At 41.3% G+C, this 23,309-nt stretch overlaps 1 protein-coding gene and 1 long non-coding RNA gene across 7 annotated transcripts in view; one reads left to right on the plus strand and one right to left on the minus strand.

Moving 5' to 3' along the window:
• SLC25A15 (solute carrier family 25 member 15) overlaps positions 1–19,903 on the plus strand; it is a 39,954-nt gene extending 20,051 nt beyond the window's left edge. For 2 of the 3 annotated variants that reach the window (XM_054446563.2, XM_054446564.2), the window contains exon 7: positions 102–3,065. In XM_054446563.2, coding sequence (XP_054302538.1) covers positions 102–226 — 125 coding nt within the window. In that variant the 3' untranslated portion in view covers positions 227–3,065. Of the gene's footprint in view, positions 1–101; positions 3,066–19,802 lie in introns of those variants that run through there. The other variant, XM_054446565.2, reaches the window with a different exon arrangement.
• The window catches only part of LOC129011517 (uncharacterized), a 119,963-nt gene that overhangs the window by 10,180 nt on the left and 86,474 nt on the right, over positions 1–23,309 (minus strand). For 2 of the 4 annotated variants that reach the window (XR_010123551.1, XR_010123549.1), the window contains 4 exons: positions 23,163–23,268; positions 21,174–21,265; positions 17,168–17,256; positions 16,678–16,767 (listed from right to left, as the gene is read on the minus strand). This is a non-coding gene — a long non-coding RNA (uncharacterized LOC129011517). Of the gene's footprint in view, positions 1–15,408; positions 16,279–16,677; positions 16,768–17,167; positions 17,257–21,173; positions 21,266–23,162; positions 23,269–23,309 lie in introns of those variants that run through there. The other 2 variants (XR_008493345.2, XR_010123550.1) reach the window with 2 other exon arrangements.

Consider the following 23,309-nt stretch of genomic DNA (forward strand, 5'->3'; position numbering starts at 1 on the left):
TGTCTGGGTTTGCATGTGTAAATATACCTGTGCTATGCAGCTGCATGGGTATCCCCAAAGGAGGGATTGTTGCAGTCTTTGATCGCCCTTTTATTTGCTAGGAATAACAGCCTTATATTCTGGACTGAAACCTACTATGATTCGAGCATTCCCTGCCAATGGAGCACTCTTTTTGGCCTACGAATATAGCAGGAAGTTGATGATGAACCAGTTGGAAGCATACTGAAGTGTCTTGGTGGGCCTGAGCCAAGCACAGGTGTTTGAGGACTACAGTTCATCTCAGGGTTTCTTGGAGTACAAGACCAGTGTGAAGTTATTCTGATTTCTTGGGAATTTTGCTTTTTGTCTTCCCTTCTACCCTACATCTTAAACTTTACGGAAGAACCTCTATTTTGCATCATATCATTTCTGTCCATAATTGTACTGAAATAGAAAAGTCACTGCTCTTGCTCTTGGTAAAATATAGAGTGGTCAGTAGCCTTATGCACCTAATTCAAAAGGTGGAATATAGTTCCGTCAGGGCTTTTACATAAACCTCCACTTGTACATGCAATTTGGACAGTTATGTGTTGAGGGAAATACAGTTTGGTTCCATGTTTATTTCAAATATCAGAAAAACCCAGAGGTGATCATTTCTCATGAAGATGCTTATAAATGGTTGCTTAACCCATTCTAGATTTAGGGTCTGCTTAATGTGTGTACTTTTCTAAGTGGTTGATTATTTTTTATTTTTTTGATATGGAGTCTCACTCTGTCACCCAGACTGGAGTGCAGTGGCATGATCTGGGCTCACTGCAACCTCCGCCTCCTGGGTTCAAGCAATTCTCTTACCTCAGCCTCCCGAGTAGCTGGGATTACAGGTACACGCCACCATGCCCAGCTAATTTTTTTTGGTATTTTTTGTAGAGACGAGGTTTCACCATGTTGTCCAGGCTGGTCTCGAACTCCTGACCTCAAGCGATCTGCCCACCTCAGCCTCCCAAAGTGCTGGGATTACTGGTGTGAGCTACCACGCCCAGCCAGTGGTTGAATTTTTAAAAAAGTGTTCATGGGGTGCTTGAAAACTAAAATATCCTTCTAGATTTGTAAGACAGTGTACCTGCATACTGGTGTGGCTTCCATACTTGAGTAAAAGCTTCAGAGTAGGCATCCTAGATTTCCCCAAGATGCTGTACTCTTAAAATAGTGCCATTCATTTTCTAGGTGGGATCATATTCCACACTGACTATATTGCTAGGGGTGGCCCAGAGGGTCAGGCCTTTGGGAAATAGCATGGCCTTTACCAGCTTCCCTTCTCTCCCAAAGAACTTCCTTTCTTGGGCTTTAGATTGAGGAAGGGGCTGAGTGGTAGGCAGTGCTGCTGTGCGTTGATGAAGACCCATGTGGCTGGCAACAGCTCTTACCTTTTGTCTCTGGGTCCTGGCCTGGGTAGGATTCCTGGGTGTTCTGTTGGCTCATTTGGGGCCATCAATCCACTTTGGACCACTCACTGTCTGCCCTGCCTCCACCAGTCAGAAACCCTTCCAAGGAACAGTGAGAGCCAAAGCCAAGAGAAGCCTTCTTCCCTGTTTGGTGATTGTGTGACAGTGGGCGAAATCCTCTCTCAGAGAGAACTAGAAAGAACTCAGTGCTTGTACTCCACAGTGAGTACAAGACAGGATGGGTCTGACCCATCCTGAAGCCTGTCTTGCCATGCTTTTACAGTGTTGGAGGCTTCTACATTTGGTACTGGCAGTCAGTAAGTCTTAATGATGACTGTATATGGGATATGAGTTTATAAAGCAATGGAACATAAGCAAAGCAATTGTAGGCCAGGCGCGGTGGCTCACACCTATAATTGTAGGCCAGGCGCTGGGCTCAATCCCAGCACTTTGGGAGGCTGAGGCAGGCGGATCACAAGGTCAGGAGTTCGAGAACAGCCTGACCAACATGGCAAAACCCCATCTCTACTAAAAATACAAAAATTAGCTGGGCGTGGTGGCACGCGCCTGTAATCCCAGCTACTCAGGAGGCTGAGGCAGGAGAATCGCTTGAACCCGGGAGGCAGAGGTTGCAGTGAACTGAGATTGCACCACTGCACTCCAGCCTGGGTAACACAGTGAGACTTCATCTCAAAAAAAAAAAAAGAAAAGCAATTGTACTTAACTATGCCCTATGTATGTATTCACTAACCAACCAACCAAACTCCACACTTCATCTGATCCCCCATAGACTTGGGGATGGACAGCTGTTCTTTGGCCATATGGTATAAGAGGGTCATTCTTGTCACTGCTAAAGTTAGCCTCATCATTTTGTGCTGCTCCAAGATCAGCAGGGTATCTCCCAATAAAGTGTTCCTAAGCAGCCTGTATACTGAGTGCAAGCAGGCTAACAATTTTAATAATAGTCCATACCATGTATGTGTTTCTGTCAGCAGAATGTACATGTTGTACAAAACCTCCAGGTTCCTTAAGCTTTTTGCTGTCCATGAATCCTCTGTGGCAACTGTAGTCATAGAGCCAGAAGACAGAGGGCCAGGGATATGAGAGGCTGACAAACAGCAGGGGACATCTGGGGAGGAGATCCCGGTCATATCTCTTTTGCCGTGGAGCTATTATGGCTGGTCTTCCATTTGCTTTTTCTTTAAGTGAAAACCATTTTTCTACTTTGCTTTTCTCTCCGCACTTAAATGGTTAGTAGCTACTGAGTGGTGCTTTATCTGAATAGGCCTGGATTGAAGTAAAATAGAAATGGGACTGGCTTTCCACAGGAAGTAAACTGCTTCAGAACCCACAGTCCCCTGCTCAGTGCCTGGAAACAAGTCAGTCATCCCTGTTGGCAGTAAATCTTCCCCCAGGCCGTCCATTAGAGATTTAACTGCATGTCTTCAATAGAAAGAGTCTGAGGCAAGTGGGAGTGCGAATGGAAGCTTAGGTCGGGAGAATTTTTTTTTTTTATTCATTCTGTTTAATTAATTCAGAGTACAAGTTTGTGCTATTTCATATCTGTACTCCAGGCAGAAATATAACTTGAAAATACTGTGTCTAAAGACATTTCAATGTTCTATCATTAAATTATTTACTTAATATTTGAGTCTGATGAATTTCATTGAAGTTCTTTACATCCATGTTGGGAAACAACTGTCAGGAATGTTAGAGTTATGTATAGTAGTGTTTCAAGGCAGTGGTTTTATTGCAACAAGCATTGTTTTCTGTCAGCAAGATACCTGATGTAAAATAATTTCACTATAGGTAAGGTGACAAAAACATTTCTATGCTCTGAAGTTACGGAACTTGGCTCACTAGAATTACTTTCTCCCTCCACCTCTTTCCCTCTATTTTAAAAAATAGTTAAACTGCTCTTAAGTTTTGGATGATTCCATTCCAAGTTACTAAATTCTACTTAAGAAAACAAGTATCTGAAGTGCCAAGATGGCTGACTAGAAGCAGCTAGCGTGCGCAGCTCTCACAAGAGGAGACAGAGTGGTGAGTGAACACGAGCTCTTCAGGTTGATCATCCAGCAGGCTGTGTTGGGATTCATCAAGGAAGCAGTGGTGAGTCATGGAGAGCATAGGGGAGTAAGGAAGGACAGCCGTCCACCTGGGATTGGTGCAGAGCAAGGGGAGGCTCCCTACAGCAGGGAAAGTGTGAGTGAGTGAAGGCTCCTGGGGACTCACACTTCTGCCAGGGACCTTGGCAATCCCCAGGCACAGGAGATCCTCCCTGACTCCACCTGTCCTCCCTGCCCCCTCACACACACCCTGGGGCTCTAGACTGACACAGAGAGCTGTTTGGAGTCTGGGCAGAGCCACTGCTCAAGCCAGTGTGGATCCCTGAGCTGCTATGGCCCTGGCTGCCATAGTCCGGCCAACAAGGTAGGCCAGGCTCTCTCGTGTGCCCCTAGGATAGGGGCCATATCCATGGTGCTTAGGAGCGGACAGATTGCAGGCCTCACCTCCGCTGCACCTTGCCAGGCAAGGCCCACTGGCCTGGGCCTCCATCGCAGACATCCTACCCACTACCTGAGCACTCCAGCTGGTCACAGCCCTCATTTCTCTGGGATGGAGCTCCCAGAAGTAACCAACAGGCCCTCTGCCCTGCCGTAGCCTGTGCCCCTGCTGCCCTCAGGCTGGAGAGGGAGCAAAAAGCCCAACAGCTGTCATGGGCCTCCAGCCTGCTACAGCTGACATATAGAAAGGCAGCCCAGACTGTTTTCCACGAGTCCCTGGCCCTGCTGCTCACTGGGCAGCGTGCCTCCTGGCTTGAGCCCCCAGCACAGCTCCTGCCTGATCAGTTGGTGGTGGCTCTGTGTTTCTCTGGGATGGAGCTCCCAGAGACAACTGACAGGCCTCTGCCATTGCTGCCACCACAGTACCTGCCCTTGCTTCCCCCAGGCTAGGGAGGGAACAAAGGACCTGATTACTTTCTCAGCATCCTATAGAGAGGACGCCAGACTGTCTTCCGTGTCGAGTTGCCTGACCTCCCTGCTCTTCAGACAGGGCCCCCAGCTTGGGCCCAGCAGCACAGCTGCCCCAACCCTGGCTGATAACAATTGGCTGTGGTTTTGCATTTGTCTGGGGTAGAGTCCCCAGAGGCAACTGATAGGCCCTCTGCCGTTGCCACTGCCCAGGTCTCCACTCCTGTTGTCCCTAAGCTGAGGAGGGAACAAAAAGCCTGAGCTTGCACTGGGGCTGCAGTGTGGCAGCTTGGAAGTGCCAAGGCGAGATCTGTAGCAGGCACTAGAGCAGGAGAGGAGCCCACACTCTCAGAGTACTGAGAGTGCTGAGTTACATGAACCTGTGGGCTACCACAGCAGTGGGCATGCCTCCCTATGCAGGGCCAGCTGGCTGGAAAAGGGATGGCCTATCTCCCTACCTCAGCCTCTGCCTGAAGGAGTGCACCTGACAAAAGAAACACGGGCACAGTGCCATTGGTTGGAAGGGGCTCCCCTAGGGCCCAGGAGCGGACCTGATGAGGTGGTCACCTCTCTTCCCACTGCACCACAGAGCACAGCCGGAAACACCAGGAAATACAAAGGAGCAAATTGGCTAAGATCTACCGACCATTACTCCTAAGTGCCATCTACTGGAATTCAGCCAAAACTACAAAAATAGTTTGCTAATATACCTTCCTGTAAAACCAAGATAAGAATTCAACCACAAATGCACAGAGCCTTGGTCCTCAGAAAACATGAAGAAATTCAGCCAACTGACTGTGCTCAACTTACACCACAGTTAAAAGAATACCAACCCTCAGATGAGAAAGAATCAGCACAAGAACTCTGGCAATTCAAAGAGCCAGAGTGTCCCCTTACCTCCAAATGAGTCTACTAGCTCCCTAGCAGTGGTTCTTAACCGGTTGGAAATGGCTGAAATGACAGATGTAGAATACAGGATCTGGATGCCAAGGAGGCTCATCAATATTCAGAAGAAAGTTGAAAACTAATCCAAGGATTCCAGTAAAGTGATCCAAGAGCTGAAAGATGAAATAGCCATTTTAAGAAAGAACCAAACAGAACTTCCATAGCTGAAAAATTCACTATAAGAATTTTATAATACAATTGGAAGTATTAACAGCAGAACAGACCAAGCTGAGGAAAGAATCTCAGTGCTCTTCTAACCAACTCAGACAAAAATAAAAAAAGAATTTAAAAAAATGAGCAAAACTTCTGAGAAATATCGGATTATGTAAGGAGACCAAGTCTATGACTCATTGGCATTCCTGAGAGAAAAGAAAGAATAAACAACTTGGAAAATATATTTGAGGATACAGTTTATGTAACTTTCTCTAATCTTGTTAGAAAGGTTGACATGCAAATCCAAGAAATACAGAGAACCCAAGATAGATACTATATAAGATGGTCATCTTCAAGGCACATAGTCATCAGATTCACCAAGGTCAATAGAAAAGGAAAAAATCTTGAAGCAGAAGAGAAGAGCCAGGTTATGTACGTGGGGAAACCCATCAGGCTAGCAGCAGACTTTTCAGCAGAAACCTTACAAGCCAGAAGAGATTGGGGAATCTGCTTTCAGTCTCCTTAAAGAAAATAAATTCCAATTAAGAATTTCATATCCCACCAAAAAACTTCAGAAGTGATGGAGAAATAAAATGCTCAGAGAAACAAACACTGAGGGAATTCAACTAGACCAGCCTTATAAGAGATCCTTTAGAAAGTGCTAAACGTGGAATTGAAAAAACCTGCTACCACAAAAACACATTTAAGCACATAGCTCATAGGCAATACAGAGCAACCACACAAACAAGTCAATACAACAACCAGCTAACAACATGATGACAGGATGAAAATCACATGTCATTACTAACCCTGAATGTAAATGGGCTAAACTCCCCACTTAAAAGGCAAAAAGTGACAGGCTGGATCAAAAGACAAGACTCAAATCATCTGCTGTCTTCAAGAAACCCACCTCACTCCTAATGACATCCACAGGCTGAAAGTAAAGGGATGAAGAAAGATCTATCATGCAAATGGAAAACAAAAAAGAGCAGGAGTCACTATTCTTATGTTAGATGAAACATTTTTAACCAATAAAAATTAAGGACAAAGAAGGGCATTATAGAATGTTAAAGAGCACAGTCCAGTCAGAAGACCTAGCCTAAATATGTACATACCCAATATTAGAGCACCCAAATTCATAAAACAAGTTTTTCTTGGCCTACAAAAAGATTTAGACAACCACACAATAATAGCAGGAGACTTCAACACCCCACTGACAGCAATAGACAGATCACTGAGGTAGAAAACTAACAAACTCTGTACTTACACTTGACCGTTGACCAATTGGACTTGAGAGACATCCACAGAACACTTTATCCAATAAACACAGAAGATACATTCTCATGTGCACACAGAACATATTCTAAGATCAACCACATGCTTGGCCATAAAGCAAGCCTCATTAAATTCAAAAAGTTTGAAATCACACCAACCGCACACTCTAACCACAGTGTGACAAAAATAGAAATCAGTATCAAGAAGATCTTTCAAAAATACATAAATACATGGAAATTAAATAATTTGCTCCTGAATAACTCCTGGGGTGAACACTTAAATTAAGGCAGAAATAAAAAAGTTGTTTCAAATTAATGAAAGTAGGGACACAACATATCAAAATCTCTGGGATGCAGCTAAAGCAGTGTTAAGAGGAAAGTTTATAGCACTAAATGCCTTCATCAAGAAGTTAGAAATATCTCAAATTAACATCCCTACTTTGCACTTAAGGGAACTAGAAAAAAAAGAATAAATGAACCCCAAAGCTGGCAGAAGAGAAATTACAGAACCACTAAATGAAGTGCTTTTTGAGGTGCTGTTTTTTTTTTTTTGAGACTAGATGCAAAAATCTACACAAAAGATCAATGAAACCAATAATTAGTTTTTCAAAAAATAAACAAGATTGATAGGCTGATAGCTAAACAAAGAAATAAAGAGCCAAATAAGTACAATCATAAATAACAAATATGACATTACAATCAATCCCACAGAAATACAAAAGATCCTCAGAGAACAGTATAAACAACTCTGTGCACACAGATTAGATCATCTAGAGGAAATGGATAGGCCAGGCATGGTGGCTCATGCCTGTAATCCTAGCACTTTGGGAGGCTGAGGTGGGTGGATCACGAGGTCAGGGGTTCAAGACCCTCCTGGTCAACATAGTGAAACCCCGTCTCTACTAAAAATACAAAAAATTAGCTGGGCATGGTGGCGGGCGCCTGTAATACCAGCTACTCAGGAGGCTGAGGCAGGAGAATCACTTGGACCCGGGCGGCAGAGGTTACAGTGAGCCGAGATCGCGCCACTGCACTCCAGCCTGGGCGACAGTGCGAGACTCCATCTCGAAAAAAAAAAAAAGTAAATGGATAAATTCCTGGAAACATAAAATCTCCCAAGATTGAATCAGAAAGAGATTGAAACCTTGAATAGACAAATATTGATTTCTGAAATCAAATCACTAATAAAAAATCTACCAACAAGGAAAAGCCCTGGACCAGATGGAGCCACAGCTGAATTCTACAAGATGTACAAAGAACCGGTACTGGTTCTAGTGAAACTATTCCAAAGAATTGAGGATGAGGGGCGCCTGCCTAACTCATTCTATGAAGCCATCATCAGCCTAATACCAAAATCTGGCAGAGACACACACAAAAAGAAAACTTCAGGCCAATTACTCTGATGAACATAGACACAAAAATTCTATATAAAATACTAGGAAACAGAATCCAGCAGCACATCAGTAAGTTAATACACCACAATCACGAAGGCTTCAGTCCAGGGATGCAAGGCTGGTTCAACATACGCAAATCAATAAATTTGATTCACCACATAAACAGAACTAAAAGCAAAAACCATATGATCATCTCGATAGATGCAGAAACAACTTTTGATAAAATCCAACATCCCTTCACATTAAACACCTCAACAGATTAGGTATCAAAGGAACATACCTCAAAATAATAAGAGCCATCTATGACAAACCCACAGCCACCAAACTACTGCATGGGCAAAAGCTGGAACCAATCCCCATGAGACATGGAACAAGGCAATCATGCCCGCTCTCCCCAATCCTATTCAGCATAGTACGGGAAGTCCTACCCAGAGCACTCAGGCAGGAGAAAGAAAGAAAGGCATCCAAATAGGAAAAAGAAAAAGTCTAACTATCTCTCTTTGCTGATGATATGATTCTACGTCCAGAAAACCCTGAAGACTCTGCCAAAAGGCTACTAGAACTGATAAACAACTTTAGCAACGTTTCAGGATAAAAAAATGTACAAAAACAGCATTTCTGTACACCAATAATGTCCAGGCTGAAAGTCAAATCAAGAACAGAATCCCATTTACAATAGCCATAAACAAAATGAAATACCTAGGAGTACAGCTAACAAAGGATGTGAAAGAGCTCTACAAGAACCACAAAACACTGCTGAAAGAAATCAGAGATAACACAATTAAATAGAAAAACATTCCATGCTCATGGATTGGAAGAATCAGTATCATTCAAATGACCCATACTGCCCAAAGCAGTTTACAGATTCAGTGCTATTTCTATCAAACTACCAATGTCATTCTTCACAGAATTAGAAAAATGTATTCTAAAATTCATATGAAACCAAAAGAGAGCCTGAATAGCCAAGGCAAATCTGAGCAAAAAGGGCAAAGCCAGAGGCTTCAAACTATAATGCTATAGTAGCCGAAACAGCATGGTACTGGTAAAAAAGCAGACACACAGACCAATGGAACAGAATAGAAAACCCAGAATAAAGCCTTATACTTACAACCATATGATCTTTGACAAGGCTGACAAAAACAAGCAATGGGGGAAGGACTCCCTATTCAATAAATGGTGCTGGGGTAACTGGCTAGCTATATGCAGAATAATGATACTGGACCCATACCTTTCATCATATACAAAAATTAACTGGAGATAGATTAAAGATTTAAATATAAGACCTCAAATGATAAAAATCCTAGAAGAAAACCTCAAAAATACCCTTCTTGACATTGGCCTTGGCAAAGAATTTTTAACTAAGTCCCCAAAAGCAATTGCAATAAAAACAAAGATTGACAAGTGGGACCTAAAAAAACTAAAGAGTTTCTGCACAGCAAGAGAAATGATTGACAGAGTAAACAGACAACCTACAGAACAGGAGAAAACATTTGCAAACTATGCATCCAACAAAGGTCTAATATCCAGAATCTATAAGGAACTTACAGAAAATCAACACGCAGAAACCAAATAACCCCATTAAAAAATGGGGAAAGTACCTGAACACATACTTCCCAAAAGAAGACATGCAAGTGACCAATGAACATATGAAAAAATGCTTCACATCACTTATTGTCAGAGAAGCGCAAATCAAAACCACAATGAGATACCCTCTCACACTAGTCAGAATGGCTACTAATAAAAAGTCACGAACAACAGATGCTGGCAAGGCTGCAGAAAAAAGGGAATGTTTATACACTGTTGGTGGGCATGTAAATTAGTTCAGCCACTGTGGAAAGCAGTCAGAGATTTTCTCAAAGAACTTAAAACACAGCTACTATTTGACCCAGTAATCCCATTATTGGGTATATACCCAATGGAAAAAAGATCATTCTACCAAAAGACACGCACACTGATATGTTCATTGCTGTGCTATTTACAATAGCAAAGATACGGGAGCTGTGCTATTCACAATAGCAAAGATATGGAATCAACCTAGGTGCCCATCAGTGGTGGACTGGATAGAGAAAATGGTACACATACACGATGGAATTCTATGCAGCCATAAAAATGTGTGAAATCATGTCTTTTGCAGCAACATAGATGGAGTTGGAGGCCGTTATCCTAAGCAAATTAATAAAGGGACAGAAAACCAAATACCACATGTTCTCACTTATGAGAGCCAAACAACAGGTACTCTTGGACATAAAGATGGGAACAACAGACATTGTGGACTACTAGAGGGGGATGGAGGGAGAGGGGTGCAGGTTGAAAAACTACCTATTGGGTACTATGCTTACTACCAGGATGCAATATACTGATGTGACAAACTTGCACACATACCCCCATATTTAAAATTAAAGTTTTAAAACATGAGTATCATTCTGATATAAGTTTCTTGAGTTGTTCAAATAATCATTCATTTTGCATTCTAAGAAAGCAATACCCAAAGAGGTCTTAAACAAGTTTTCTTTGAATAAGCAAAAGCAGAATAGTGTAACAACTCATCATTTCCAGAAATTTGGTGGGTCTTGGAGGTTTGGGGAAGAGAAACCTTAATGGTAACCTCCTTATTTCAAAAAGTGAAATTCTTAAAATAAAAAAGGGGGGTTCCTTCCTTCCTGTATTGCTAGTATTGAAAAAGACAGATCTTACTCTTCCCTGAGCCAGCTAAGTATTTTCCTCCCTATTCACCTAAACCCAGGACATAATCTGCCCTCTGTAGATTATTGCTGTGTGAATTTTAAATGAAATAGTCCTATGTTGTGCCTATACATGTTTCTGTAATATGGATGGCAGGGTATAATATTAATAATCATAACATGAAGGGAATTTGAAAGCATGTTGTATGATCTTTTCTTCAAAGGGGGAACCAGATTAGCGGGAGTAAAGAACAAAAGCCTTTAGGTGGGCTGCTGCACTGGCAGTTGGAACCTTTTTTGGAATATTTAGAGGAGAAAAAATCACCTGCAGCTAGGCTGCTCACCAGCCTCGTGGAGCTCTTCGCTCCTGGCAGGTTGCTGCCTTCCATGCCAACCATGGCCCGGGGCTCTACTCTCATCTGCGCCACTCTGGTACCCGCAGCCCTTATATAAAGTATTCTATTTCCACTCAAAAATTAAAAAGCTCCTATGGCAAACTCCAGACATTGAGCTGCTGATGTGGATGGTCCGAGTGGTTAGTGTGTTGGTTACAAAGTTGTTATGCTGGAGTGGTTTGCCTTGAACTCTCAAACCTTATATTTTCATGAACTGCTTCTTTTTTTATTGCTTTCTGTAGAGTGCAAGGTTTTTCAGGAACGAGTATATCGTGTTTTAGCAGTGACCCCTGTCTTATTAGTTGCTACCTTTCATTTCCTGATGAATTCATCTTGGTTTAGATTGTTGAGAGCCTTGCCAATAAAAGGAAAATCATTTGAATAAGAATAATTTCTATAAAGCCAAAATAGAACTTTTTTCAAGGACAATCATGGCCTGAAGATACAGTGGCAATGAAGGTACTTTGAATAAAGTAACACCCACTGGCTGGGCATGGTGGTTCATGCCTGTAATCCCAACACTTTGGAAGGCTGAGGCAGGCAGATTGCTTGAGTTCAGGAATTTGAGACCAATCTGGGCAACATGACAAAACTTCATCTCTACTAAAAATACAAAAAAATTAGCCGGGTGTGGTGGCATGCGCCTATAGTCCCAGCTACTCGGAAGGCTGGAGGTGGGAGAATCACCTGAGCCTGGGAGGTCGAGGCTGCAGTGAACCAAGATCACACCACTGCACTCCAGTCTCTACAACCAGAGTGAGACCCTGTCTCAAAAATAAAAAATAAAAATAAAAAATTTGTTTTAAAAAAGTAGCACCCAGCACCAAAGAGGAAATAATAATGATTTCCCGTAGACATAAGGCTAACCGGTGTTTATAATGAAAAGATTACCTCCCTTCAGAGTCCCCCAGGCTTAGGTGAAGTTGGTTGTGAGCAGGAGTAGCGGATTTCAAAATAATACACCTAGATTACTCTAAGAACAAATATTTCTTTTGATTCACTTACAATTTTATACAAAAGCAGAAGTTACTGAAGATTATTTATCCTCCATATTTACCACGATCTTCTTACCCCAACCCCCATGTCTGTGTGTAATTAAAGGAAGCTTGTTAAGCAAGCTACCCATTTAGTGCTTGGAATGAGAGAAGAGTGTGCGTTGGGAATTGGGGGACTGCTTGTGTGAAACATTTCTCTCTTCTGGATTTAAAACTTAGTCTTTGCTGCCAATCTGTTAACAGTTTGTAAATGAAGTAGAAGAAAAAAATATAAATTAGCTTTCTAATAAATCTGAAATTACATATGTGAAACAAAGCAGGGAATAAATACTTGACCAAAAGTATGTAAGTAAGTGGGTGTTGGGGAATCACAATTTTTAAATATCTCAATTATTTTGACATGAAAATTCTATTTCAGAGTTCTTCAAAATGATACCTAATGTTCCTGCGTACTGTGTTCCAAATTTATAGAAATACAAGATGGAAACTGTAAAGTATATGCCTTCAAAAAAGAAACAAAACTGACATTTTATCTATATCTATTTAATAGATTTATCAAGAACATATGTAAACATATATAAATATAGATATATCATCAAGGAAGATTTAGAACATATAACTATGTGGCAGGGGTTGGAAAGAACATAATTCTTTCCCAGAAGTGGAAGGGGGAACTATACTTAATCAGATACCAGCCACAACATAACTGTAAGTCATTTCTAATAAAATCTCTACTGCAAATTCTGGTGGGTAAATTTTCCATGTCTTTTGTTTATGTGGATTATCCAATTCATTTCTTTGTGGTTTAAGCCTAAGAATAGAAAAAAAATTATTACATTTTTATATTGGGGCTAACTGAAAAGCCATGCAGTTGGGTACCCTTGTTAGAGCTTGAAGAAACAAAAAAAGAACCTTACCATGAATAGAACCTCAGCCTTGTTTTTTGTGTCTCAGTTGGCTCTAGCAACACATCAGTAACTCATACTGATTCTTTTTTTTTTTTTTTGAGACCGAGTGTTGTTCTCTTGCCAGGCTGGAGTGCAGTGACCTCGGCTCACTGCAACCTCTGACTCCCTGGTTCAAGCGATTCTCCTGCCTCAGCCTCCTGAGTAGCTGGGATTACAGGCACTCGCCACCACGCCCGGCTAATTTTTGTATTTTTAGCAGAGATGGGATTTCACCATGTTGGCCAGGATGGTTTCCATCTCCTGACCTCATGATCTGCCTGCCTCGGCCTCCCAAAGTGCTGGGATTACAGGCATGAGCCACCATGCCCAGCTGCTGATTTTTTTTTTTTTTTTTTTGAGATGGAGCCTTGCTCTGTCGCCCAGGCTGGAGTGCAGTGGCTCAATCTCGGCTCACCGCAAGCTCCACCTCCCAGGTTCACGCCATTCTCCTGCCTCAGCCTCCTGAGTAGCTGGGACTACAGGCGCCCACCACCACGCCCGGCTAATTTTTGTATTTGTATTTTTAGTAGAGACAGGGTTTCACCGCGTTAGCCAGGATGGTCTTGATCTCCTGACCTCGTGATCTGCCTGCCTCGGCCTCCCAAAGTGCTGGGATTACAGGTGTGAGCCACCGCGTTCCGCTGCCCAGCCGCTGATTCTTTTAACACTGCTTTTTATGGAATTAATGACATTCAGGTTTAATAAAATATCTAAATTTCAGAAATCAGTCAGGCTAGGTATGAATGAAAACCCAGTAATAAAATACTATATCCCTTTAAATTTATGTGTGAGGTTGCAATTTTTTGAATTTTTACGATCAGACCTTGGAGAGGACTTTGAGCAGTAGCATATAACTCCCACATGCTTAGCATTCCAATAATGGAACACTAGGCATAAATTTGTTAACCCATTTATGCCTAATGTTCTAAATGATAGAAGTTGGCATTTTTGGCTAAACAACAATCTCATAACAAAAACAGCTATACCAAGTAGTATATAAATTTAAATGTTACAGAAATCTTTAGAAATTTATATAAAACTGAGAATAAAAGTGATCTAACTTATTGCTTCTTCAAAATGAATATGGTGTTTTGAAGGAATAAAACTGTATCCTTTAGGAAGAACCACTTTTGAGGAACAGCATCAAATGAAGCTCCACCCAGCTCTCACTATTTGAGGGACTTTGCTCATGTTAGAAGAAAAAGCTTATTGTTTGTATGCATCCAAGAAAAAAAAATCGTAAAAATTTCCATCAAATCCGAAGTTCACTCTATCAAAATCCATTAAATGTCTATGCATTACAAGTGTGTAGATCACAGGTTTAATTTACCGTTGCCTTGCTGGACTTAAGGAGTTATTAGATCCAGCCCACATCTGAAGAAAAGATTAGGACTGGATGTAACAATAACTATAAATTCATGCTACATATAATCATAGCCACTTCTCCAACTCTCACCTAAATCATTTAAAAAATACTTTCTCCTTTTGTATTGAAGAGTATGGTTGATTAGAAAAAGTCTCAATTTTTCACCACCACAGAACAAATGCTACTTATACTGGAGAACTTCTAGATTGAAAAATGAGTTTCCAAATATGGCAGAAGGTTTTTTTGGAACAATAATCTTCAAATCCAATTAATAATTTTTCAGAAAGTTTTCCCAATTCAGTTATTAGAAAGCCACATTTAAATGGGAGGCTATTACTTAATGATATTTTTAGCTGTACTCCTTAATACTTACTGTGTCTTATAACTTCTCTTAGATATGTGTGTCAGTCAGCTTTTCCGCTAGCTGAAGCCTCCCTAGATCCTGCCTTACTTTAGCACAAAATTTGGTGTTGGTTTGTCATTGGTAAATCAGTGCCTACTGAGGACCTGACATATTGAAGGTACTCAGCAGACTCATATTGAACTTCTCTGGGAAGAATTTACTACCACACTTAAAATCTGGTTATAATACTTTTGAACTCATAACACAGTCCTAGTCCTATGGCATGGACCTTGAGGATACTGCAACAGTGGGTCTCAAGAACAACTGTATTTTTAAAATAACCAAATTAAGAGGAGTACAGCAATGGTCAATGGTGGCTCGAGGATTTTTTGCTTTCTATAAAGTTCATGACAACCAGGAAAAGACTTGCCATTATATCTTATACACAGACACTGAAGATTAGGCTGTTTCTATAGGTTTATATTATATCCATATCTGTTATTTTGTATAAAAGATGTGTTAAACCAGAAGAAAAAAGGACAGTTGTCATAGTATTTAGGAAGATCCTAAAAAGAAAAAAAAATTTTTTCAAAATAAAACTGATACCAAGAACTAATCATTCCAAAGAAATTAAAGTTCATTCCTTTATTCCTTTATATATTTATCAAACAATTATAACCATTAAATACGTAGCACTCTGCAGTCTATAACAATAAACTCAAGGCACAAAGGAGGAGGCTTAAGAAAATGCTATTGCATTGTCTTGCTGTTTCTATCAAAATTTTCAAGGAATAGTATTTTTTCCATGCTAGATATTTAATTCAAATGCTGATATTTGAATCTGGTTTAGATAGTGCTAAACAGAATCTACTAAGGACCTATGCCTATAATATACCCAAGTATATTATAGTGAATTCTTACAATTTTTTTGTTGCCTCAGCATCCCTTTTAAATATAAATTGGACTTTCTGATATCAGAAGTGGGGTTCAGTCACCCTCAGCAGTTTCCAGTTCACCTCCCAGTTTCTCAATGTGACTGATCCTGGTATCTACCTTATTCAACCTTCTCCTGGGGACCACCTCATTATGGGACAGCTAGATATAACCTACTTGACTCACCCCACAGAGCCCCATACTCCGCATGAACCATGTGGATATATCAATGACCACCTCTCAGTCACAGCAGAGACTCACGGCTGCTTGCATTAAACCAAAGTGGACCTCCCTGTAGGAAACCTGCTCAGATAGCACCTTACATCCCAATAAAGGCTTCCACTCCCAGGTCCCTCCCTCTCTCTCGCTATTGTTCCCCAACCATCAGTCAAGCACAGGTCTTCTGGATGGCTCTCCCTTCCAGTTAGCCCTGCAAAGTGTGCTGCCCTCTTCTCTCTGGAATTAATAAAAAAACTGCTTCAGTTATTTCACGTGTTGTACTGTGCTGCCTTCTCTGTGTTTCACCCAACTGAGTCACCCAAACCTAACTCTTTCCAGTCAGTGCTCCCAGCTACTTGGGAGGCTGAAGTGGGAGGATTGCTTGAGCCCAGGAGGTTGAAGCTGCAGTTAGCTATGATCACGCCACTGCACTCCAGCCTGGGTGATAGAGTGAGACCCTGTCTCAATTTTTTTTTTTTGACAGGGTCTCGCTCTTGTCACCCAGGCTGGAGTGCAGTGGTGCAATCTCAGCTCAACTGCAACCTCTGCCTCTCGAGTTCAAGCGATTCTCCTGCCTCTGCCTCCCGAGTAGCTGGGATTACAGGTGCCCGCCACCACGCCCAGCTAATTTTGTACCTTTAATAGAGACGGGGTTTCTCCATGTTGGTCAGGCTGGTCTTGAACCCCAGACCTCATGTGATCCACCTGCCTCGGCCTCCCGAAATGCTGGGATTATAGGCATGATTAATTTTTTAATTAAAAAAAAAAGCAAAACAAAATGTAATCATTGCTATGCAGTAAAACATAACTTTGGTTTTTTTAGCATCTTGGCTTTTTTGTGTGTGTGTTTATTTTGTATTTTTTGTATTGGTAATATATGTAAATTTAGAAAAATTAGAAAATTTACAATTTAGAAAAAAAACAAATGAACAAAAATTATTCAAATTACATATGTTCTTTTAAAAAAAATTGTTATAAATCTGATTTATTGTTTTTCTCCCCCCTCCCTCTATGGGATGACATCTATCATCTCCCTTGTTGGGAAGTGTAATAAAGCAAATCTTAAATAAAATCATTCAAAAGACCAGACAAGAACAATGGCAGAGGCTGTTTCTTGATTACTCACCAAAGAGAAAAATTGCACTTTCACATCATCATACAGAGGTGGACTGTTGAATACATCAATTATTGCTCTGTTTCAGTGTCATGAAATACCTGTGAATGAACACATGGAATTTAGAACTATAAACCTAACTAATGATAACAATGAAGTTCCTTTTCACTTGTCATGACTTCTAATATTTATCAAGTATTTTTGGTCTCACAGCCCAATCACTACATGCATAAATAATTATTAATAACCTTTTCTATTTGCAATACTGTTGTTTGTATGTATGTGTGTGTGTGTGTGTGTTTTTGAGATAGAGTCTCACTGTCACCCAGGCTGAAGTGCAGGGGCGTGATCTAGGCTCACTGCAACCTCTGCCTCCCAGGTTGGAGTGATTCCTGTGCCTCAGCCTCCTGAGTAGCTGGGACTATAGGCACATGCCACCACAACCAGCTACTTTTTGTATTTTTAGTAGACATGGGGTTTCACTATATTGGCCAGGCTGGTCTCGAACTCCTGGCCTCAAGTGATTTGCCCACCTGGGCCTCCCAAAGTGTTGAAATTACAGGCGTGAGCCACAGCACCGGTCCTGTTGTTCACATTTTTTAAAGGCCAACATGTTTGAGGGTTATCATGAGGCACTTTTCTTTTCTTTCTTTTTTTTTTTTTGAGATGGAGTCTTGCTCTATCACCATGCTGAAGTGCAGTGGTGGGATCTCGGCTCACTGCAACCTCCGCCTCCTGGGTTCAAGCGATTCTCCTGCCTCTGCCTCCCGAGTAGCTGGGACTACAGGCGTGCACCACCACACCGAACTAATTTTTGTATTTTTAGTAGAGACCAGGTTTCACCATGTTGGCCAGCATGGTCTCGATCTCTTGACCTTGTGATCTACCCGTCTCGGCCTCCCAAAATGCTGGGATTAGAGGCATGAGCCACCGTGCTCGGCCATGAGGCACTTTAAAAAAATGCCTCACTTTTAAAAAGTACTGAATTTTCTATTAGACTTTAATCAATTAAATATTATTATTTAATGTGTGTCATTTGATTTCATGCATTAGGGCCTCTTTTGAGAATACATTAAGAAGCTCAGTTTTAAAGCTAGCATTGACATTCAAAAAGCAATGTGTAACTCACCAAGGTTTTTTATTTTCTAAATTTAAAAAATAACAATGGGGGCCTGTAACACTTGGGCGGTGGGCCCACCTGCTTCTCCCGAGGGAGGGGGAGAGCGGGGTCCCCCTGCTCATCATGTTTTATCAGAACTCTTGTGTTTGTCAATGGGATCTTTGGACTTGACCATTGCAGCCTGGTGGATGAAGTGACCAAAGATAGGTCAAGTTTTGGAATGAATGACTTTGAAGCTATACTATTTCTTTGATTCACTCGCCTGTAAATAATGGCACCCACAATAAGAAAGGTCTAGGTCCTGTGAAAAACACTAAAGGAGGTACAGACTCAGTCAGTCCCTTCAGGGAGCTGTACACATAAGAAACAATAGTAGAATGGTATATTAACTCAATCTGTATAATGAAGACTGGGTGTGCTGTTATGCACTGTTGGGGGCTAGTTAACAGAAGGTGCAGAATGCAAAAATTTCATTGAGGAGGTAAAAATTGAATTGGACATCAAACAGTTTAGATAAAGGAAGAAGGGCTCTGAAAATAGAATCTAGTCCATACAGAGGGAAAAAGACCAGCAATAATGCAAAGTAGAAATTAGAAAAATAGGCCGGGCATGGTGGCTCACACCTGTGATCCCAACACTTTGGGAGGCCAAGACAGGCAGATCACCTGCGGTTGGCAGATCGAGATCAGCCTGACCAACATGGAGAAACCCTATCTCTACTAAAAATACAAAAATTAGCTGGGTGTGGTGGCGCATGCCTGTAATCTCAGCTACTTAGGAGGCTGAGGCAGGAGAATCACTTGAACCCGGGGGGCAGAGGTTGCAGTGAGCCGAGATCGCACCATTGCACTCCAGCCTGGGCAACAAGAGTGAAACTTCGTCTCAAAAAAAAAAAGAAAAAAAGAAATTAGAAAAACAGCAACAAAGAAGTTCAGGCAGTGTGGCTCATGCCTATAATCTCGGCATGTTGCGAGGCTGAGGTGTAAAGGTTGCTTGAGCCCAGGAATTTGAGACCAGCCTGGGCAATATAGCAAGATCCAGTCTCTACAAAAAATAAAAAAAATTGGGGGATTACTTGAGTTCAGGAGGTCGAGGCTGCAGTAAGCCATGATCACGCCACTGTGCTACAGCCTGGGTTGTCGACAGAATGAGACCCTGACTCAAGAAAAGAAAAAGGGAAGGAAGGAAAGAAAGAAATAACCAAGTAACTAACTAAATAAATTAGAGTTGTGTTCCAAGAGCCAAAGGGGATGACCCAGTTTATTTGGAATGAAGTCTGTTGGTCAAGCTACTGATGGAAATAAGGTCAGGTACTACATTAGGGCTATTACATCTTAAGAGCTCAAAAGCCAAAGAAATAAGAGTGAAGTTGTTGAAGAATATGGTGGGGCATTTCCTTTGTGACAGAGATGCCTGATAATTATCACATATAACACTTATTTAGTGATTTATAGTTTACAAAGAAACTTTATATATATTATCTAATTTAATTCCCATAACACTTGAGATGTGATATTTATTTTACAGATAAAGATGTTGAGCCAAAGGTGTTAACTGGCTCTGACCATGGGCACGCAGTGTGTCTTCTGCTCTACCTACAACTTTCACAATGAGAGCAGTATTTCAGGATGCATATTTCAGGATTCTATACATTGCATTATATAAGGAGAAAGAAAAGGTAAGGAGACCATTGTAGAAATCTAAGCATGAGCAAATGAGGTTCTGGACAGTTAGTGGCAGTGAGAACAGAAAGGAAGGAGAACACAGAAAAATTTCAAAGGCATAATCAACAGGGATTGATAACTAACTGGATTTAGGGAGCCAAGGCAAAGAGAATCAAAGCACAGGGCCTGTGTCAGAATGCTGGTGCCATTTGCAGAAGCAGAGAAAGCTCATTGATAATTCAGACCGGCTAATGCATTTGAGTTGGAGTGGAAACTGTTCATGTTATAGCTTCTGCATCTACAACTCAGTGGGTTCTCATAAACATCTGTCCAGTAAATGAACAAATAGTAGTTTAAGTAAGGGGAATGGGTCATTCTTCAACCAAGAATAAAGCATTTGCTAAGAACAGAAAGCCAAGGGTCAGGCCTGGGTGAATGCCCTCAGTTGAGAGAGGCCAAAAAAAGAGGGGGGGTGGCGATGCAGAGAGGGAAGGAATAGGGTTAGTAACAAGAGAATCTGAGACAAAGGCCTGGGTAGGAAAAGTTTATGGTTATTAAACCCATAAAGGAAGCTTTCTTATTGTTTCAGAAAAGGTATATAGTTTTAGGCATTTCTTCATTGCAGCAAAACATTGACTACCAGGTCCCTTTTGCTTTGAATAAAGAGATTCCTCCCCAGTTCATTCACTCTTGCATTATTTCTCATAGGGTCATCCCACAGAACGTCTGACTTAGAATCACTTGGGACATTGCCAAGTCTGTGGATTCCTGGCCCCCATTCCAGATTTCCCAAATCATACTTTGGGGGTACAACCTAAGAATGTAAATCTTTACAAGCTCCTCAGTGGTTTTCATGCACACTAAAATTTTAGAATCAGTGCTATATAAGATAAAATGAACAACAAGAGAATATGGCTAAAAATGACCAGATATGTAAATTAAAATCCTTAATACATTCCTGGGAACATGCTCAGCATTTGTGGAAAAGTGAAAGGCAAAGCAACACTGAACAGAAATAAGTTCTGGAAAGGACCCTGAAAAAACTGTTTTGAACAAAGAGGTTAATTTATCTCTGGTTTGCATCCAAACCCAGTGACACCAAGTTGGATGGTAACCAGAAAGCGTTATGGACTCTTTATGGTGAGTGATCGTTTAGGAAGGTGAACATTGCTGCTTTGACATTCAGCCTTAAAACAAACATCAGATTTTTTTCAATTCACGTGATTTCTCTTACCTAACAATTTCTTAAGTAAGTACAGGAAAAGACAACCTTTTTCTCCATTACTATTTTGACTTTTAGATCATATCCATCGCCTGCTCCAACACCTAAATGAAATTAAAAAGTTAGGTTGGTTAGCACGAAGATCAAAATGTCTCACCAATTAACATCATGGATGAAAAAGAGAAAAAGTTATCCAAGCTAACAATGTAACAGTAGTTACTTATTTGGTCTTGCATGGATTTTGTCTTTGAAAGACAGGGCTTCAAGCCCAGTTCTGTCTCCTAAAGCAGATTTTATAAGACTAGAGAGGAGAGAAAAAAAATACATATAATTCACCTTTAAAGACTTAGAATACCATCACTTTCTCTTTCCAGAAAAAATATTTAGGGAAGGTGGGCCGGGCACGGTGGCTCACGCCACGATAATCCCAGCACTTTGGGAGGCCGAGGTGGATGGATTAATTGAGGTCAGGAGTTTGAGACCAACCTGGTCAGCATGGTGAAACCCTGTCTCTACTAAAAACACAAAAATTAGCTGGGCGTGGTGGCACGTGCCTGTAATCCCACCTACTTAGGAGGCTGAGATAGGAGAATCACTTGAACCCAGGAGGTGGAGGTTGCCGTGAACCAAGACCACACCACTGCACTCCAGCCTAGATGACAGAGCAAGACTCTGTCTCAAAAAAAAAAAAGAAAGGAAAAATTTAGAGAAGGTGACTTGCAACCTTTCTTGCTAATACGTTGCTTTCTTCAGACTTATAATCATAATGATTCTTAATAATAAATACTGTAGTCTAAACTACTTTGGCCCTGTTTTAAGTCTAGTTCCTGATGCAATCCCTATAAAAATACAGGATAGTTATATCCAAAAATTCCCGTGGTGTTCAGCATATATTTACGGACAAAGGCTCTTTTGCCCCTTTTTTTCAATTCAAACGACTCACTTCCTTTAGCATTTCCTCAAAGACTTGGTTTCTCAGCCAATTAATTTTTTATTGCTTTTCTCTCAATTGTACATTAATTTAAATATGCACAAAATTAAAGGTATATAATTAAAACAAATATTTTAATAAGCTAGTGTATTAATTATTCTTGATTGCTCATCTCGTATGCTGCTTGTTTTCTTTTCATTTAATTTTGTTTTCACTGACACCATGATATTCATTTGTCATTAGAAATCACAATTTCTTGCCTCAGTTCCCTCTTTCCCATTCCAGGTGCAGAACTTCTTTCTATTGATGTCTACCAGAAATCAGTGAAATGTAGAACTAAACTCAGAAGGCTAAAAATACTAGGCTGTCTGTGTGGAAACCAGCATCCTGGCACCATGGCACCTATAACACTCAGCACTGGCACCACCTCAGGTCCACAAGCTGGCTGCTATAAGAGGTTTGCTTTAGGGGTTCAGAAGCATCGCCTCCCTGCTACCTCTCTGGCAGTGGGAGTGGTGAGACCCCATCCCTTCCACACAGACACATCCGGCTTTCCCGCCTCCCCTGAGTGTAAGCTGGGAGTGAGAGGGTTGCAGATGGAGGAGAGAGGGGAAAGGGAGAGCCCAGGGTGATGAGAAAAAAACATGCCTCTGAAAGAAGGTGAGAAAATGATATGATATGGAGACACTCCACCAAGGCAAACTCTGAGCTAGAGGTGGTTATGAGAAATAGCTAGTCTTGAGGGCACATGGGTCCTCCTCCTCCCTCATCAGAAGCTCACTCTGCCCTGAAAAGTCCACCCTGGGTTGAGACCAGAGGAGCAATGAGAACAGGAGAGATGGGAAGGGGATGAAGTCCCCCAAAAGAAAAAGTGAAGAACATCTAAGGGCTGGTAATCAATGGACAATTGCAGGAGGAGGGGCATACGTAAGGAGGAGTTCATGCGTAAGATATGTAAAAAGACAGATATGAGTTAGGATCATCTGTATATGTAACTATGAGCAAAAACCTCCCAGAGTGGGAACATTGGCCCTCCTGCTCAATTCTCCAGTTATACATAAAGCACTTACCATGAATCGAATAAATAATGAATCTTCTTATAAAGAGTATCCTTCTTGGAGGGAGATTCCAGTTGTAGATATGTTTCACTTGTGCAAAATATCCAACATATCTATTCTGAAAAGCAACAGAAGCCTCACTTTAAGTGGAGATGAAAA

The sequence above is a fragment of the Pongo pygmaeus genome, chromosome 14 (assembly GCF_028885625.2).
Source record: "Pongo pygmaeus isolate AG05252 chromosome 14, NHGRI_mPonPyg2-v2.0_pri, whole genome shotgun sequence".
NCBI classification, from domain to species: Eukaryota; Metazoa; Chordata; class Mammalia; order Primates; family Hominidae; genus Pongo; species Pongo pygmaeus.